Source organism: Pelophylax lessonae (assembly GCF_965119305.1).
Source record: "Pelophylax lessonae genome assembly, chromosome: 4".
NCBI classification, from domain to species: domain Eukaryota; kingdom Metazoa; phylum Chordata; class Amphibia; order Anura; family Ranidae; genus Pelophylax; species Pelophylax lessonae.
The window spans coordinates 466,643,492-466,662,832 of NC_138771.1; the positions used below are offsets into that span (position 1 = coordinate 466,643,492).

General features: G+C 44.1%; 1 protein-coding gene across 3 annotated transcripts in view; it reads right to left on the reverse strand.

Annotated features, from left to right (window-relative positions):
* The window catches only part of CLINT1 (clathrin interactor 1), a 170,178-nt gene that overhangs the window by 39,740 nt on the left and 111,097 nt on the right, over window positions 1–19,341 (reverse strand). The window contains exons 4-5 of one of the 3 annotated variants that reach the window (XM_082254541.1): window positions 16,624–16,732; window positions 9,255–9,419 (exon numbers count right to left, since the gene is read on the reverse strand). In XM_082254541.1, the coding sequence (XP_082110667.1) occupies window positions 9,255–9,419; window positions 16,624–16,732 (274 nt within the window). Of the gene's footprint in view, window positions 1–9,227; window positions 9,420–16,623; window positions 16,733–19,341 lie in introns of all 3 variants that reach the window. The other 2 variants (XM_082254540.1, XM_082254539.1) reach the window with 2 other exon arrangements.

A 19,341-nucleotide genomic window follows, 5' to 3' on the forward strand; every position in this document is an offset into this window, starting at 1 on the left:
CTGTGCTGCACAGACGGCGGGTACAGATGGACACAGCAAATCAAAATAGCACAAGCTCGAGTGGCATACTTCAAGGGGAGACCTGGAGGGGTGTTGGGGAGATTTTTCTATAGACACTAGATTTTCTAATTACAGGCAGCCTAAAATGATTGATAGCATGTAGCAAGTGCAGATGCTCATACAATGGGAACTTTCCTATGACTGCCATAGTAGAAATTGTACATAAAGCTAAAATACAAACAATAATGAATGCACTTATGTACATGACAATAAAATGTATTTTTCAGGAATAGTAAGCATCTAAAATCTGTCTCAAATGCTTAGTTCACCTTTCAAACAATGTTTCATGGCACACCCAAATGTATCCAACTCCACTTACCTTGTGGGTGGCTTCACCCTGCCCTATTCTGTTTTGCTTTGAATTTAGCACAGCTGTGTGTGGTTCCGACAGCACTGCAGCGTCCTCCTTTCACAGGATTTGTGAAATCCAAGACTACATGTCCCATCTGCCAGCGTGGCTCTCAATAGGGTGCAAGTGCGGGGACGTGGATTTAACAATAATAAAGCTCTGTGATCAATAGTAATTTATTCAATTTGTTTATTTAGAAGGGAAACAGTGCGAGTACATGAATTAAGAGTTGCTATCAGCCTCTTGTAATCCCCTGTATATCAAAGCTCCAGGAGAGGGAGAAGCAGAACACTGACAGAATGACAGACAGATGAGCTCATCAGTGGTCTTCTCCTCCTTTCACAGGCTGGGGAAGGGCAAGACCTGTAGGTATACCCTAACAGCAGCAGGGGAAAAATTTGGAATTTTGACTTACCGTAAAATCCATTTCTGTGACGTTCATTGACGGACACAGCTCCTGATATTCATAACCATTTGGTTATGAATTAGGAGTAGGACACTAGGCAGAAAAGAATACTGGCTACACCCATGGGCAGTCCCAGGGGGTACACTCCCTCTCTCTGCTATAGCCACTCCATTTTGTTACAAGTAGTGTCAGGAGAATTATAGCTCCACAATAGAGGTGGGTGCTGTGTCCTTCAATGAACGTCAGAAAAATTGATTTTACGGTAAGTCAAAAATCCCATTTTCTCTTTCGTTCATTGATGGACACAGCTCCTGAAATTCATAACCATTGGGACAACCCAAAGCAGTAAAAAACATCATGAGGGGTGGGAACAACAAAACATTTCCCTAGGCTAAACATTAGCTAACCAGGCAACAGGAGCCCACCTGAAAAAAAAACATACTCCCTAAAAGAGGATCAAGTCCCCTTAAACAGCAGCCTGCAAAACCTTGCGGCCAAAGGAAGTATCCGCAGATGCCAACACATCCACTTTATAAAACTTTTATAAAACTAAAAGTGTGCACCGACGACCAGGTGACCGCCTTGCAAACCTGCGTCACTGACGCCTGATGACAAAAGGCCCAGGAGGCACTCCGTGCCCTAGTAGAGTGTGCCTTGACAGGGAAAGGAGGAACCTGATCCCTGATGTAATAGGCCTGATCCATCCGGAAATGGTTGCAGAGGAAGCAGACAACCCTTTTCGAGGTCCATCCGTGAGCAAAAATAGAGAGTCTGACTTCTGTAGCTGCCGGGTACACTCTAATTGCCTGGTCAACATCCAAAGCATGCAAGGCAATTTCCTTCGGATGTTTAGGCCTGGGATACAGGGAAGGCAACACAATGTCTTCATTCAAATGAAAATCAGAGACAACATTTGGATGAAACGACAGACAGGGGCGAAGAACCACCTTATTCTTGTGAATCACCAAATAAGGTAAACAGGATAACGCTGCCAGTTCCGACACCTTGCGTGCAGAGGTGATATCCACTAAAAAGGCCACCTTCTTGGGCAGCATAAACAGAGGAATCTACAGAATATTTTCAAAGGGAGGCTTCTGTAGAGCTGAAAGCACCAAATTAGGATCCCAAGGTGGCAACGGAACCTGCACTGGAGGAACCAAATGTCGAACACCTCGAAGAAAGGTATACACCAGGGAGTGTGTGGCCAAAGGTCATTGGAAGAAGACCGCCAAAGCAGATACCTGGCCCTTGATGGTACTCAAGGCCAATTTCTGTTCAAAGCTAGCACCGGGGCTAACACTTTTGTGAAGACCCGAGGAGCAGAGGAGAGACCAAAAGGTAACGCCACAAACGGATAATGCTCCTCTCTTACAGCAGCGTGGAGAAAACGCTGGTGACTGGCATATTGGAATGTGAAATTAGGGAACCCTGATATCGATCAAGGTGAGGAAATCCTCCTGACGCACGGATGCCACCACTGTTCGAATGGACTACATTCTGAACTTCTGTACCCGCACAAAGCAGTTTAGCGCCTTGAGGTCCAGGATTTGAAGCACTTTGCCTTCCTTCCTGGGAACTGTGAACAGATTTGAGTAATAACCCTGAAAATGTTCCGAAGTCAGAACCGGGACAATATCCCCTTAAAGGAACAGGTCTTGTACTGCTCCAAACAGGTCCTGTAAGCGGTCTGGGGACAGGCAAAAGGTGGAAGGAAAAAACCTTGCTGGGGGACAAGAGTGAAACTTGATTTTGTAGCCGGACTGAATGACTTTGTGGATCCACTCGCCTTGCACCCAGGAAGTCCACAGGTTTGGAAACCAGCGAAGACGTAACCCCACCCCCCAATATGGGTGAGGGTGCACGTTCATGCAGAAGGAGACTTGTCCATGGGTCCGGAGAAGCCAGATCTTGGCTTGCCAGTCCAGGTTCGTTTGAATCCTCCAGAAGAGGCCCTGAAAGACTTTGAGACCTTGTCAGTCGACCCCGAGGGATTAAAACACTTCTTATGAGCTGAGAAGGAAGGCCCCCCATCTACAATGAGGTACCTTGCCCTTAGTAGCCTGCGGAAGAAAAGTACACCCCCCCCCCCCCCCGTTGGGCCTTTAATGATGTCATCCAGGGTAGCTCCAAACAGGCGATCTCCTTGAAAAGAAAGATCAGTCAAGACCTTTTTTGAAGTCTGATCCGCAGACCAGCGTTTGAGCCAAAAGACAAGCCGAAGGACCACTGCCAAAACAGGTGAGCCATCGGGGGAGCCGCATCCAAAGAGGCATCACAGATAAACTGCAGCCCCTGGACCAGCTGATCTGCCCCCTCCAGGTCACAGCATAGGAGCTTAGCGCACTTGGTCAGAGTTTGCGACACTAGTGCAATGGCCTCATTGCCGAACCAGCCAGACTGTACATAGTGCGGGCCACAGCCTCCGCCTTCCTGTCAGCCAGATCTTTAAAGGCCAGGGACTCTTCAACCAGAATCATTGTTGCCTTGTTTAATCTAGAAACCGGAGGGTCCACCACCTGTGGCACAGTCCACTTCTTAAGAAATGACTCCTCATAGGGGTAACGCCTAGTAAAGAGCTTAGGGACCCCACAGGGACGCTTTGGTCGTCCCCACTCTTTAGTGACAATTCTATCAAAATAGGAGGGGAAAGGAAACACCTGTGTCCCTCTGGATGGCTTGTGAGGGCCAAAGGGCACCTGAGCCTCCGTCGTAGCTTCAGCTGCGTTCTCCATCTTCAGGGTCTCACGCACAGATACAATAAGTGCATCCACCACTGCCTTTTCCTGCGCAGTCGCAGACATGGAGGAATCATCCTCACTATCAAAGAATTCCAGGTGCGTGGTTGCAGACCCAGCAGTGTGACCCACGTCCGCTGCGGCCAAACCAGATTCAGGATCAGGATGAGACAGATGAGGGGGTGCTTTTTGCTAGCCCGTCACCCGCAAGCCCCATCCAGCCAGGACACAAGGGACTCCAGGACCGCCGTCAGTGCATGGATGGATAATTGGAACCTGGAGGGCTCCGCAGCCTAAGGGAGGGCATCAGGTTTGGGAAATGTGCTCCAAAGACTCCATGAGTCACCTGGGGGGACACAAAAAAGTGTAAACACACTGCTAAGGGACTAATCCCACTTCGCTGGGAGCATCACCCTGTCGCCAGGCACAAAGCACCAAGCGATCCTCGCCAGAGAGGGAGAGGACCCCACCAGACTCACCACCCACAGAAACAGGCAGCCACCAGTAGAATCTGCACTGCACTACACGTGCGGTGATCAGGAAGTAAAATGATCCAGGAGTCAGCACCAGGGGATGAGGAGGGGCTCCCACCACCGAAAATCGCTGCTCGCCCCACTGTCAAGGCTGCCATTTACGATGGCAAACCACAACAAAATGGCCTCCGGACTACACGAACATGGCCCCTGTGTATACACAGGATATAACAGAATAGCAGCCCTGCATGGCACCACGAGGCTTACAGGGACCCAGGAGGGAGACCAGGCCTCAAGGACAGATCCAGGCAGGACAGGGGGCCCTGGCAGGAGCTCTAACCAGGTACAACCCCCCACACACAGTCGATCGTCCAGTACCCATCTCCCATCACTAGTTAGCGCCCTGCCCCCATCCCAAAAAAGTGGCCAGACGACCCAAATAGCCCCAGCGTGGAGGGGGGCAGGATGAGGGACTTGGCAAGAGGGGATGCCTGCGGGAAGGAGGGGAACCCGGGGGTCTGACAGTCCCAAGGAGGGACCCACACCCACCCGAAAACCCTCCACTCAGGGGGGACAGCTACTCACCATATCAGGAACCAGACGGGCACCGCTCCAGACAGAACCCCTGTCCATTGAAATGGGGGGCGCCTGTCGGCCAGGAGGAACGCTGAAACTTGAGCTGAGACCCTGTCGTATGTGACTTTGCGAGGCGTTTAACTCGCAGGCCAGCCCCAGTCCAGTGATCCAGTCCAAAGATCCCAGCAAAGAACTAGGTCCTTACTCCAGACTAGGCAAAAAAAAAAAAACTTAGTGGCTATAGCTGAGAGGGAGTATACCCCCTGGGACTGCCCATGGGTGTAGCCAGAATTATTTTCTGCCTTAGTGTACTACTCCAGTAAGGTGCAGTATAACCCAATAGTTATGAATATCAGGAGCTGTGTCCATTGAAAGAGAAATCAGGTCTGCTAGCCTGCCAGAAAGGAAAAAATCTCTCTCTCCCCCCTGCCAGAAATCTTGTCAGCTGTTAAAGCGGTTGTATCCCCACAATAAAAAAAAACCCTGCAGGAGACTGGCATAATGTGCTAGTATGCATTGCATACTAGCACATTATGAAATACTTACCTTAGAACGAAGTTCCGACACAGTCGCCCGGACACCGCTAAGGCAGCTGACATGTTCCCTCGGCATATCTTCTGGGTTCGGCGGCTCCAGCGCTGTGAATGGCTGGAGCCGTGAGGACTTCGGACCTTCAGAGCGCATGCGCCGCTGGTGTCAGCGGCTCCATGCAGGGTGAATATCTCATAAACCGTGCAGGTTTAGGAGATATTAATTTTACCTACAGGTAAGCCTTATAGGCTTACCTGTAGGTAAAAGTTAAAAAGCAGAGTATACTACTGCTTTAATGTTCCAATTACCTTAAAAAGATACGTCAACCTTTCGGGAAGATTTTACACGTTCCACCCATTTTTAGGGTGGAACATGCAACATGTTCCCGCTCCTGCGGCCTCTCCCAGATTCCCCTTCTAATTGTGACAGCACTTCCACTAGCATCAATGGATTGAAATCCAACCATGGAACTAATTGCACAGAGTTTGCACATTCTCCCTGTACCTGCGTAGGTTTCCTTCAGGTACTCTGGTTTCCTCCAACACACCAAAGACATGCTGGTAGGTTAATTGGTTCCTGTTTAAATCTACCCATTATGTATGTATGAATGTGCGTTAGAGACCTTCGATGGTAAGCTCCTTGAGGGCAGGAACTGATGTGAATGTATAATATATATATGTAAAAGTGCTGCATAAATTAACAGCACTATACACGTATCTGAAATAAAACTTTCCATGCTCTCTGCTTTTGCTGCACTCTTGTTTGTTACATCGTTCCTAGTTATTTCTGGGAACCTTCTAAACGATTTCTGTAGCCTGTCACAGGGTGACAACAATGCTGCTGCCTATCTATATAGTATGATGGGTGAGCCTTGTCACCCTAGGACAAAGTCTGTTACTGGAAGGATTACCAGGTAAAAATAAAGGAAAAAAGCATGAAAAGGGTAAACTAAAGCAGCCACCACATCTAAAGACTGGTAATCTGCCACTGGTAACAGCCGCAGTGTCCAAAATATGCAACTCCGTGTACATTTGCTAGATGGCTGCTTTCAATTTTCAAAACTAAATGGAATGGAGGAGTACTGTAATCTGGCAGGCACGGATTTGACAGGATCCAGCCACACATTTGTTAATTTTTAATCAGGCTCAGTCAATTTTTACACTTCCTCCAGTTCCTTCCAAATTGGCCAAAACTCAAGACCTCTATGGCCAGATTTGTTTTTGTGAACAGAGCCTAATGCACGTAATAAAACTTCCTACTTATGAACTGTACCATTCGTAGGCAAATACTTTTGTCACGCAATACTTTCGTCACGCAAGTGATTCAAATAAGGACCTAAGCACACATACCAACTAAAACCTTCTCACTATGGAAAGGAATCTCTCTATTACCCTATTATCCAATAACTATTACAGCACAAGAACACAGTTGTATAAAAATACCGGATCATGAGGTGTCAGAAAATAGACACAGATCGAGTGTGCGATGCAAAAAAAGCAGCGTGTACAGACCCTGCTACTAACTGAAACATGTTCTCTGCACAGTATTACAGCTTAATAGAAATAGATTATAAACAAACATTTGGGAGATTATGCATGGATATACTACACCACCATCAAATAATAATGAGTGCAGCTAGCTATTCCTCTGGCTAGAGGAGGCATTGCTGTAAACAACTGATTTACAATTCAGAACACTTTCCATATATGTTGCAAAAATGATTTCCAACACAAGGAAAAATGTATGTATTTCTATTATATTCACAATGAAAAGGATTGAAATCACCCTCTGATGTCACTAAAGACTGAAACTTGTAACCTTAATATCACTGTGTATCCTATTTTTATTATATCATCCCTGTGTATCTTATTTTTATTATATAGCTGGATACAATTGTGCAAAAGTTTTAGGCAGGTGTGAGGAAATGCTGTAAATTAAAGTGATTGCAAAGTCTCTCTTTTTTTTTTTAAACATATTATACTTACCTCCTCTGTGCAGTTGGTTTTGCACAGAGCAGCCTGGATCCTCCTCCTTCCCCCATTGCTGTTCCTAGCCCCTGCCTCCTGTCGAGTGCCCCCACAGCAAGCAGCTTGCTATGGGGGCACCCGGGCCAAGCTGCAGCTCTGTGTATCCATTCAGACACAGAGCTGCGGTTCGGCCCCTCCCCCTCTCTCCTGAGAGTCCTCGATGACCGAGGGACTCGTGGACATCGCTGGGCAGAAATGGGGCTCAGGTAAGTATTAGGGAGTGCTGGGGATGCTGCTACACCCAGAAGGTATTCTATCTTCATGCATAGAATACATTAAGACTTTACAACTCCTTTAAAAATGCCCTCAGATGTAGAAGTGTTCATTGTACATTTTTATACGACTCCAAACATACAGCCAATAAAGGCAACAAAGAGTGATGGTTTGGCCTCCACAGACCTCCGATCTTATCAGTGAGTCTGTCTGGGATAACATGAAGCAACAGAAGGAGTTGAGGCAGCCTACAGCCACAGAAGATCTGTGGTTAGTTCTCCAAGCTGTTTGGAACAACCTACCTGCGGTCACACCAAATATTGTTTAGACTTGGATTTCTCTTATGTTCACTTTCCATTTATTCCATTTCATTGACAAAAATAAACTATTAGCACATCTATTTCTGAACGCTTACTAAGGCCTCATGCACACTGTACTGATGTTTGAACTTCTGCTTTTTTGGACGTACTTTTAGGTGTTTGTTTTTCACATATTTATGCACGTTTGCGTGCACAATACCTTTCTAGGGAAAATTAATTCATATGTACGCTCATATGCGTGTAATTGTGCACATCGATGCAAAATACTGACCGGGAACACAGATTTTTCTATTGTGCCTGTGTGCACAAGCACATTGTAAATAATGGGCTACATTTTAGCACAGTAAAATAAACACTACACTGAGCTTTTTCAAGCTACAGTGTGCAAGAGCTCTAAAAGTAGCATTAAGGTTGAGCTTAAAAAAACCCAAAAACAAACAATGTTATACTTACCTGCTCTGTGCAGTGGTTTTGCACAGAGCAGCCCCGATCCTCTTCTTATTGGGTTCCCCACCGGCGCTCCCCTTGACCAGTGTCCCCCATAGCAAGTCACTTATGTATATTTACAGGAAACTAGGTAACAGAATACAGGATCATAAGAGTGTCTTTTTGGCACTTCAGCATCCCTGTCAGGGTATGACAAAAGCTCCCTGTAGTAGTACACCCACATCTCCATTAACTTGCGTTTCCGACCTTCTCTCTGCAGCCTCCATCTCTTCTGGGACACTGGATGCCTGCTTACCTCACCATGCAGCAGTTCCATCCTCCGACCCTTACATAACTACAGCACTCAGCAGTGCAAAGCTGGGCAACTAAAGCATCCAAAACTCTCCGATAAGAGCGATGGAGACTGTAGTGTTAGAATCTAAGGGAGTTAGCAGTCATGTGCTGACAGAAGGGAGCGTATAATACCTGTCTAAAAGCATTTACTGTGATCAAGACAACCAACAATAACTTAGGCCATGAAGGGGTTAACAATGCAAATTGTAGTAATCTATAGTGTCCAATAAAAACAAATATGTTTTTATGCCTGCTCTAATCGGCCATACACTGGTTGAAATTCGGCCGGTACAGCAAGGACCAGAGGAACGTCAGCATGTAGGCTCCCTTGCTTGACAGAAGTTGATTGTTTATTTCAACTTCAACAGAAGGGATATGCTGAAAAAATTCCCTCAATCAGTGGCTGCAGCCACTAAACCGTGTTTTCTGACAGTGGCAGGTGCCGCTGTCAGAATTTACTGGAAGGGGGCCCACTGGCTAACTAGGTTTGGGTAGCTTTGGGGGAGGGACGTGAACCACACATGGATAATTTCAATATAATGTAAAGGAGGCCAAAGCCTGTGTTATTCTAAAGGCGTGTCTACCAGACACTTTCAATCATATCTGAGATGTTTTCATAATCGTTTAAAACAAAGTGAAAAACACGCAGTGGTCCTGCTCCGTAAACAGGGTTCTTCTGTAAAGTACTGTAAAGGTCTTCCATTGAAGTATGCCCACACAATGCCAAGCTATAATCACTGACTGCCACCGGCCTCACCATGTGCAGCACACACACAGTACTCACTGTATCTGAACCCCCCTGCACTCTCTGAAGACACGCCAATGTATTTGTCTTTGTTCTTCTTGGCTTTCTTGCGTTCCTCCCGAAGGCGGTCGTCATCTTGGACAAACTCCACCATTTCCTTCACCTTTTGCCGGATGTTGATGCCTTGGTCTTTGCCATTTTCATCTGGGAAATAGAAAACAGGCCTCTTTAGGCAATGAATTATTATGAAAACAGCCTTTAGGTGTAAGGAGCCTATGAACTGGGGCATTGCCTAGAATATCAACTGGCAGATAAGAAGTCAGATATACAAGCATTCTTTTTTTTCCACCAATCTCATTTTACTTTGTTTGCTGTGTTATCGTCTGTAAGAAAATTAACACATCCAGTGAAATGCTGTAGTAAATTAACACTCCACTGCTCTTCCAGTTCCAAGCAGCTATTTTGCTCTCTAATGTCATAAGGAGCAGACTGTCTTTTCCTGGTTCTTGCAGCCGTTCCCTGGGCCCCTTTCACACGGGCCAGATACGTTTTTCTCAGCAGGGGATCTATCTGCCAATCCCCTGCTGAGCTGAGCGGAGCGGGCAGATAACAGGTTCATGTCTGCTGCGCTTATGCAGAGTGGACATAGACACAGCATGCTCTACTCTATGGGCAGTCGGATGCAAAGAGACAGCTTTCAGTTTACACCAAACTACCCCCTCCAATCCAGCTAGATGGAAGGGAACGGATCCCCTTCAGTTTATCTTTGCCCGACTGGATCGGACATAAGCCCAGTTACATCCACACATTAATAAAGCAGAACAGAGGATCTGATGGGGTCTGCCTGAAAAACAGACAGGCAGACCCGATTGGACCGTGCATGTGAAAGGGGCCTTAAATATGCATGCATCAAAGTGTGTCATCAGGGCAGCAATTCTGTGAAAGGAGAAAAGGAGGCTAGAAGAATTCACATTAGGGAAAATAGGTGCTAAGAGTGAAGGTCTGTTTTAGTGCATTTATATATTATGAACAAGCAGTAGCAGCCCATTTACACCAGCCTGCACTGGTGTTACGTGTAACAAGTGCGTGTTGGTATGCGTTGTGAAGGGTAGTTTTGTTACAATGCACGTTTTATTTTTCGTTTTTTAAATTAAGTTCATCGAAAATTACGAAAAAATAAATAAAAATGTATTTATTTTTATGCCCCACAGTGTGTTTTAACCTGCTGGTGTGTGGACATGCAATGGTGTGCTTTGCATAATTTTTATTATTTTCTTTATGTATTCTAAATGGTGTGCGCTGCACTGCGTAAACATGCAGCATGCCTGCATTTTTACACCAAACACACCACACGTCTGGTGTGAATAGGGCACAAAAGCTTTCTATGTGCCATTGGTTTGAGCCTGCACAGATTAACGCAGCAACCCCCCTTTACAGTACCACCGTGCATTGCTACACCCAAACGCAGCAGGTATATTTTTTTCAGTCTGTTGTTGTGTGTTGGCAGACCATTCAAATCAATAGGCTGTGTTAAGGCAACAAACAATAATGCATATGCCATAAAACAAACTACAAAGAACTGGCATGGTGTAAATGAGCCCTAAAGGTACTTTAAAATAAGCCCTCATTGACTTCTGTAGCTCTAGGTACTGTGAAGATATTAATCTTCAAATTTCACAACAGAGGCACTAAAATCACAGCTTTGCTCTATTTCTTTGGCAGTAGTGACTTCACAACCTACCAGCTTTCTAATGTAAATAACCATCAGTTAGGGCAGGCTTGCATGAGTTTTATGAGAGTTTTAGGTGCATTACCGTTGAACTCTAAATAGCATGCATTTTCCCCAAAGCAGGTAAAAAAAAACGCAGCAAGCAGGATACTTTTTACAGCAATGCACAGGTGTGAACGAGACCAAACAAATAAGTCTCTAAAAAATAATAACTGCAGACTGCCTGTAGCAACAGAGGTCAGCAAGATTTACTTTACTCACTAAATTACGGTAATATTAGTGAACAAGCCGGATTTTTAATGCAGAAATGAAAAACTGTCTTTTCTGAATTAAAGTATTCTTACCTGCCTGTTCACAATATACAATTCCCAGTGTACAATTTTATCATCTGTTGAGATGAATGATGCGGGAGTGACGTTGTCCCAGACAAGCCAGACATAAGATCGGAACCTGGAAGATGACCATCTGAACAGGTCAGCAGCAGGTGAGGGAATGCATTCCTGGAGTGGAAGTGTATGTACATTTACAGACATGCTACAGGTCTCAGCCAGATCCCAAATACTTGGAGACCTATAGACTGTGCAGACATGTCGCATATTTCAACAAACTATTTGGGGCCCATCAGAGACCTGTGGCACCACACACACATTAACCACTTCTGGGCCAGAAGGTTTTACCCCCTTAATGACCAGGCCATTTTTTTGCGATACAGCACTGCGTTACTTTATTGCGTGGTTGTGCGACGCTGTACCCAAATAAAATGAATGTCCTTTTGTTCTCACAAATAAGAGCTTTCTTTTGGTGGTATTTGATAACCTATGCGATTTTTATTTTTTGCGCTATAAACAAAAAAAAAAAAAAACAAAAAAAAAAAAAAGAGCGACAAATCAAAAAAAAAAAAAAATAAATATTTTAATAAGTTATCGCGTCTACAAACGAGGGGAAAGATTTCGGTCATTTTTATTTATTTTTTTACTAGTAATGGCAGCGATCATCGATTTTTAGCGGGACTGCGACATTGCGGCGAACAGATCGGACACCTGACATTTTTGACACTTTTTAGGGGACCAGTGACATTACTACAGTAATCAGTGCTAAAAATCTAAAAATATGCACTGTTACTGTACTGACACTTGCAGGGAAGGGGTTAACACCAGGGGCGGTCAAAGGAATAAATGTGTCCCACGGGGGTGCTTTCTATTAGGGGGATGGACTTGCTGGATGAACAGAGACCTGTGTTCCTAAATAGGAGGAACACAGGATCCTTGTGTTCATCACTGACAGAACAGCGGTCTGCTGTGCTTACATCAGCAGACCGCCGTTCTGTCTCACTGAGTAACGCTTGCAGGTGCCCGGCGGACATTGCGTCCATCAGACCCGCTGATTGACTACCCCTGTGGCCAATCGGCGCATGCACGTTCTCCCACAGGTGTCTCGCGAAGCGATGTACAAAAAAAAAAAGTTCTTCCTGGGATATGCGCCGCTTACAGGAGTCAATGCAGGTACTTCCTGCGTCATCCTTGTGAAGCAAGAAATCCATTTAAAAAACACACACATACACACACATTATATATATATATATATATATATATATATATATATATATATATATATATATATATATATATATATATATATAGTATCTCACAAAAGTAAAGTATAGTATCTCTCACATTTTACATATTTGTAAATATTGTATTGTATCTTTTCATGTGAAAACACTAGAAATGACACTTTGCTACAATGTAAAGTAGTAAGTGTACAGCTTGTATAACAATGTAAATTTTCTGCCCCCTCAAAATAACTCAACACAGCCATTAATGTCTATACCACTGGCAACAAAAGTGAGTACACCCCTAAGTGACAATGTCCAAATTGGGCCCAAATTGTCAATATTTTGTGTGGCCACCATTATTTTCCAGCACTGCCTTAACCCTCAAGGGCATAGAGTTCATCAGAGCTTCACTGGAGTCCTCTTCCACTCCTCCATGATGACATCATGGAGCTGGCGGATGTTAGAGACCTTGCGATCCTTCACCTTGCGTTTGGGGATGCCCCACAGATGCTCAATAGGGTTTAGGTCTGGAGACATACTTGGCCAGTCCATCACCTTTACCCTCAGCTTCTTTAGCAAGGCAGTGGTAGTCTTGGAGGTGTGTTTGGGGTCGTTATGTTGGAATACTGCCCTGCGGCCCAGTTTCCGAAGGGAGGCGATCATGCTCTGCTTTAGTATGTCACAGTACATATTGGCATTCATGGTTCCTCAATGAACTGTAGCTCCCCAGTGCCGGCAGCACTCATGTAGCCCCAGACCACGACACTCCCACCACCATACTTAACTGTAGGCAAGACACATTTGTCTTTGTTCTCCTCACCTGGTTGCTGCCACACACGCTTGACACTATCTGAACCAATAAGTTTATCTTGGTCTCATCATACCACAGGACATGGCTCCAGTAATCCATGTCCTTAAGTCTGCTTGTCTTTAGCAAACTGTTTCCAGGCTTACTTGTGCATCATCTTTAGAAGAGGCTTCCTTCTGGGACGACAGCCATGCAGACCAATTTGATGCAGTGTGCTGAGCATGGTCTGAGCACTGACAGGCTGAACCCCCCCCCCCCCCCAACCCCTTTAACCTCTGCAGCAATGCTGGCAGCAATCATACATCTATTTCCCAAAGACAACCCCTGGATAGGACGCCGAGCACGTGCACTCAACTTCTTTGGTCGACCATGGCGAGGCCTGTTCTGAGTGGAACCTGTCCTGTTAAAACGATGTTAGGTCTTGGCTATCGCGGTGCAGCTCAGTTTCAGGGTCTTGGCAATCCTCTTATAGCCTAGGCCATCTTTATGTAGAGCAACAATTCTTTTTTCAGATCCTCAGAGTTCTTTGCCATGAGGTGCCATGTTCAACTTCCAGTGACTAGTATGAGAGTGAGAGCGATAACACCAAATTTAACACACCTGATCCCCATTAATTTCACTTAGGGGTGTACTCACTTTTGTTGCCAGCGGTTTATATATAAGTGAATGGCTGTGTGTTGCGTTATTTTGAGGGGACAGCACATTTACACTGTTATACAAGCTGTACACTCACTACTTTACATTGTAGCAAAGTGTAATTTCTTCAGTGTTGTCACATTAAAAAATATAATAAACTTTTTACAAAAATGTGAGGGGTGTACTCACTTTTGTGAGATACTGTGTGTGTGTGCGCGCATATATATATATATATATATACACACACACACAGTAGTATTAAAACTCTACACTCCCCTGTTAAAATGCCAGGTTTCTGTGATGTAAAAAATGAGACAAAGATAAATAATTTCAGAACTTTTTCTGCCTTTAATTTGACCTATAAACTGTACAACTCAATTGAAAAACAAACTAAAATATTTGAGGGGTGGTGTGGTTGCATAAGTGTGCACACCCTCTTGTACCTGGGCATGTAGCAGTGTTCAGAATTAGGCAATCACATTCAAAAACTCATGTTAAATAGGAGTCAATACACACCTGCCATCATTTAAAGTGCCTCTGATTAACCACAAATGAAGTTCAGCTGTTCTAGGAGGTCTTTCCTGATATTTTCTTAGTCTCATCTAACAGCAAATGCCATGGACGCAGAGAGCTTCCAAAGGTATCAGTCAGGAGAAGGGTACAAAAGAATTTCCAAGGCATTAAATATACCATGGTACACAGTAAAGACAGTCATCAAGTGGAGAAAATATGGCACAACAGTGACATTACCAAGAACTGAACATCCTCCAAAACTGATGAAAAGACAAGAAAACTGGCTGCCAAGAGGCCTACAGCAAAATTAAAAGAGCTGCAGGAATATCCAGCAAGTACTGGCTGTGCGGTACATGTGACAACAATGTCCCATATTCTTCATATGTCTGGGCTGTGGAGTACAGTGGAAAGAAGAAAGCCTTTTCTTATGAAGAAAAACATCCAAGCCCGGTTAAATTTTGCAGAAACAAACCTGAAGTCTCCCAAAAGCATGTAGGAAAATGTGTTATGGTGTGATAAGACCAAGGTTGAACTTTTTGGCTACAATTCCAAAAGAGGTCTGTGGCGCAAAAACACTGCACTACTACCCACAGTGAAGCATGGTGGTGGCAGCTTAATGCTTTGGGGCTGCGTTTCTTCAGCAGGAACAGAGGCCTTAGTCAAGGTAGAGGGAATTATGAACAGTTCCAAACACCAGTCAATATTGGCACAAAATCTTCAGGATTTCGCCAGAAAGCTGAACATGAAGAGGAACTTCATCTTTCAGCATGACAACAACCCAAAGCATACATCTTAATCAACAAAGGAATGGCTTCACCAGAAGATGATTTGGAACGGCCCAGCCAGAGCCCAGACCTGAACCCTATTGAAAAATCTGTGGGGTGATCTGAAGAGTACTGTGCACAGGAGAGGCCTTCGCAATCCGACAGATTTGGAGTGTTTTTGCAAAGAAGAGAGGACAAATATTGTCAAGTCAAGATTTGCCATGCTGATGGACTCAGACCCTAAAAGACCGAGTGCTGCAATAAAAAAAGGTGCTTCAGCAAAGTATTAGTTTAAGGGTGTACACACATGTAACCAAATTATTTTAGTTTTTTACTTTCCTTCACCCAAAAGATTTCAGTTGTTTGTTCAACTGAGTTGTACAGTTTATAGGTCACATTAAAGGTGGAAAAAGTTCTGAAATGATTTATCTTTATCTAATTTTTTTACATTGCAGAAACCTGACATTTTAACAGGGGTGCATAGACTTTAAATATCCAGTGTGTGTGTGTATGTATGTGTGTGTGTTTGTGAATATGTGTGTATATGTGTGTGTGTGCGCGTATATACACATGCTATTAAAGTAGATGAGAGAAAATTACCTAATAGTGAAGGTCAGTTTTAAGAGTTATAAACTATATAAGGGGGGGGGGGGGTAAGAAAGTAGCAAACGATATTTCACAACTTCTTGAGCCTTCTCCTCATTAATACTACTATGCTACCCTCCCCAATAAAGACTTTGCGTCAGTGCACAAAAAGTGTACATTTCAGGCAAATTAACACGTTTTACTGGGCAGGCAACACACAGAGCGCTCCGTCTGCTCCTAATTGCAGATAACCTGGCTGTGAAACACCCAGACACTTCTCCTGGGTCTGATAATATTGCCTCGGCCGCCTCCTCTCCAAGAACTCCCTTTATTTATTTTTATTTATTTTTTTTATTTTAATGCATTCAAAACACACCCCGGCTTTCTTTTGCACAGTAAATACGACTTGGCGCAGGCTAGAGGGATAGTGAGGGAGAATAAACCGAGCTTCAAACGGCCATGCTTGTGTGTTGGAGGGCGACCTTTTTCCCGGTGTATAATTAAAGCCCTGTCTTTTCTTTCTGCCGCCACAGGGGACCAGCCGCTGGTGCATATTTTAATATAAACCCGTGCCGCTCGTGTTGTGCTTGCTGGTGTTGTTATTAGCTTTCTCCTCTCGGCAAAAGTTCTTCTCCACGCTAATTAATACTCTAGGGCCCCGTGTCTTGGAATCTGTTCTTCATACAGCCTGCAGCGGCTCGGGCCCAATTAGGCCTCGGCAGCCTGTGAAGACGTTCGGGTGACTGACAAGTCCAACAACCGCTTTAATTTGCCTCCCCCAACCATTTTTTTTCTTCTTCTTCTTTGCTAATACTCACCTACAAAGTGGTAATTTTCCAAGGATCGCAAGTCATAAATGTGCTCTCTGGCGCTTGTGACGACCCGCTCTGATCCGTTCCGTATGAGGTACGCCAGCAGCAGCAAGGACTGGGGGGGAAGTGGAGAGAAAACAGAGATGTGGATGTGAGTCATTTTCACTACAGAAATTAACACAACATTGATACAATAATTAAAGCTGAACTCGAGGCAGATATGAAAGACGTAAATTAATGCAGATCTGTATTCATCAATACACAACTAAAACTATTAAAAAAAACGCATTATAAATACATAAATTTGAGAGGTTTTCTCAGCCTTTTTCAGTCCCTGTACAGCAGGGCTGGAGCGTGAGAGCAAGCAGCAGTATAAAGAGCCAATCCATTTATGTGCTCTCAAAAAGCACACTAACAGGAGGGAAAAAAATAGTGACAGAGATGAACTCAACACTGCTGCTTCTCCTTTCATTGTGCAGTCACGGGCTAGGGTGGCCCCAGAATGACCTGGGCTAGGAGGAAGTGGGCTTAAGGGTACTGGTCAGACTGAGGACATCTAGCGGCACAAAAAATGCACTGCAGGGGAAATCTCTCTAGGTTTCTATAGATGTCACGCTGATGACGAAACGCATTACACTGGGACGCATGTTGCGACACGCTGTTCGTAGGTGAAACCCACACTGACACCAAGTGGGTCCAGCTTCCACTGCCCCTTTTGTACAGTGCGGAAGCCCGCACGGGAGGCTTTTTAACCACTTTGTATGTATAGCCCACCATAGAGGCTTATAATCAAGCCAATCATGACAGTTTTACACTATGAGTCGTCCGTTTTCTGTTATTTTGAAAGTGAAAATGATGGAAATAAATCTAACTTTTGTTGACCTATTATAAGAATGTCTAATCTGTAATTTGATGCCTATTGGAGATTTTTCCATCTTTCCTCGGCTTCTTTAGGCACATTAATACAATTTCTTACCTGGGGTGCCCAAACTTTTGATCCCTATATATATATATATATATATATATATATACACACACACACACACACACACACACACACACACACACACACACACACAGACACACACATATATATCTATATATACACACACATGATCCTGCATAACCGAGCCGTCCTGCAGCAGTAAAGCTACAAGAGGTGGTCATGTACACTCTTTATGGTGTTCAGCCTTCTGCACCTGTGTAAATAAGCCTTTGTAGTGCAACAAAGCTAAATTTTTTTTTATTTATAGTTTTGGACAAAAAATGGAGCATGTCAGAATTTTTATCTGGTTTTTGTTACTGCCTGAAACTTTTCCCGCACTTCTTGTCCTGAGTATCATTGTAACTAAAGCTGGCCACAGATGAATTTTGATCAATCTATAGGCAGGCTGGTTGTACCGAAGTCGATCTAAACATTAACTTCAGCGCAACCAGCTGTCGGGTATTTTTCACCCGATCACTGCCAGCACTAATCATTCTATTCTGCACATGGGGAAGGCTCTCCACACTCTTCACCAGCAGAACACAACAGCACGCTGTGCTGATAGGGGAAACAAGCAATTTTTTTTATTCAACCTGTGGCTGAAGAAAAGAAAATAAAGTATGGCCTGCATATTACTCGTCATTCACATATAGGTTTTTGAAAAAGAATATTTGTACCGATACACTTGATGAACGGACATATGTCCTTCAAAAATTTCACTAGCTTTTAACATTTGATTTGAAAATGAATGTCATTGCTAAACAAAACCTACACACACTGTCCCCAAAAATTAATTTGATTGAGAAAAGTTAATTCTGTTCCTTCCAATTTTCCAATCACTGTGATCGAAAACGACCGGCGATTTGACCCCAATAGAGACTGGAAAATCCAATGAACATTCTTAAAATGAAAAATGTTAAACGCAAAGCTATACGTATATGTCCAGCTTAAGGGAATATGAGATGCAGCCAAAAGTGTGCAAACCAACGCGTTTTGGCAGTTGTAGGACATGCCCTAATTAAGGGTTGCAACATTCAGAAGTTAGGAATGCTCGAAATGTAGAAAACCAAGCAGCATTTTTCTTAATTTACTTTCATAGTCCTGTACTGTCACTCATTCTAATTTGTGAACAATTTTTCCTTGGTTCCTATGTCTGAAATAACCCATTTCATTCTGGCGTTTCCTGCTCCCACACGCCAGTGTTCTGTGCTAGCAGAGCAGAGTAATAGCCACACCCCTCAAAACAAGCTGCCTGACTTGTATTGCAGAGAAGGGGGGGGGGCATGTCTGATCAGTTGTGTTATTGAATGATGATTACAGGGTGAACTGGGTGGTACTCTGGTTCCCTTTTGAAACACTTGGACATACAGTATCTAGACCAGGGATCCTCAAACTATGGCCCTCCAGCTGTTACAGGACTACACATCCCATTAGGCATGGTAAAACTCTTGACATTCACAGACATGACTAGGCATTATGGAAATTGTAGTTCCTCAACAACTGGAGGGCCATAGTTCGAAGACCCCTAATCTAGACACTGTACAAATGCTGTAGCAGGAAAGGGATGCAACACTATGAAAACTGAGGTTTTTAGTACAAAGTATGCACATCAACTTTGTTAACTTCAGCCAGACTTTAAAGTGGTTGTAAAGGTAGGTGTTTTTTGTTTTTTTTCTTAACCTTAATGCATTCTCTGCATTAGGGTAAAAAAAACATTTGTTTACCTTTCCCCCCAGCTC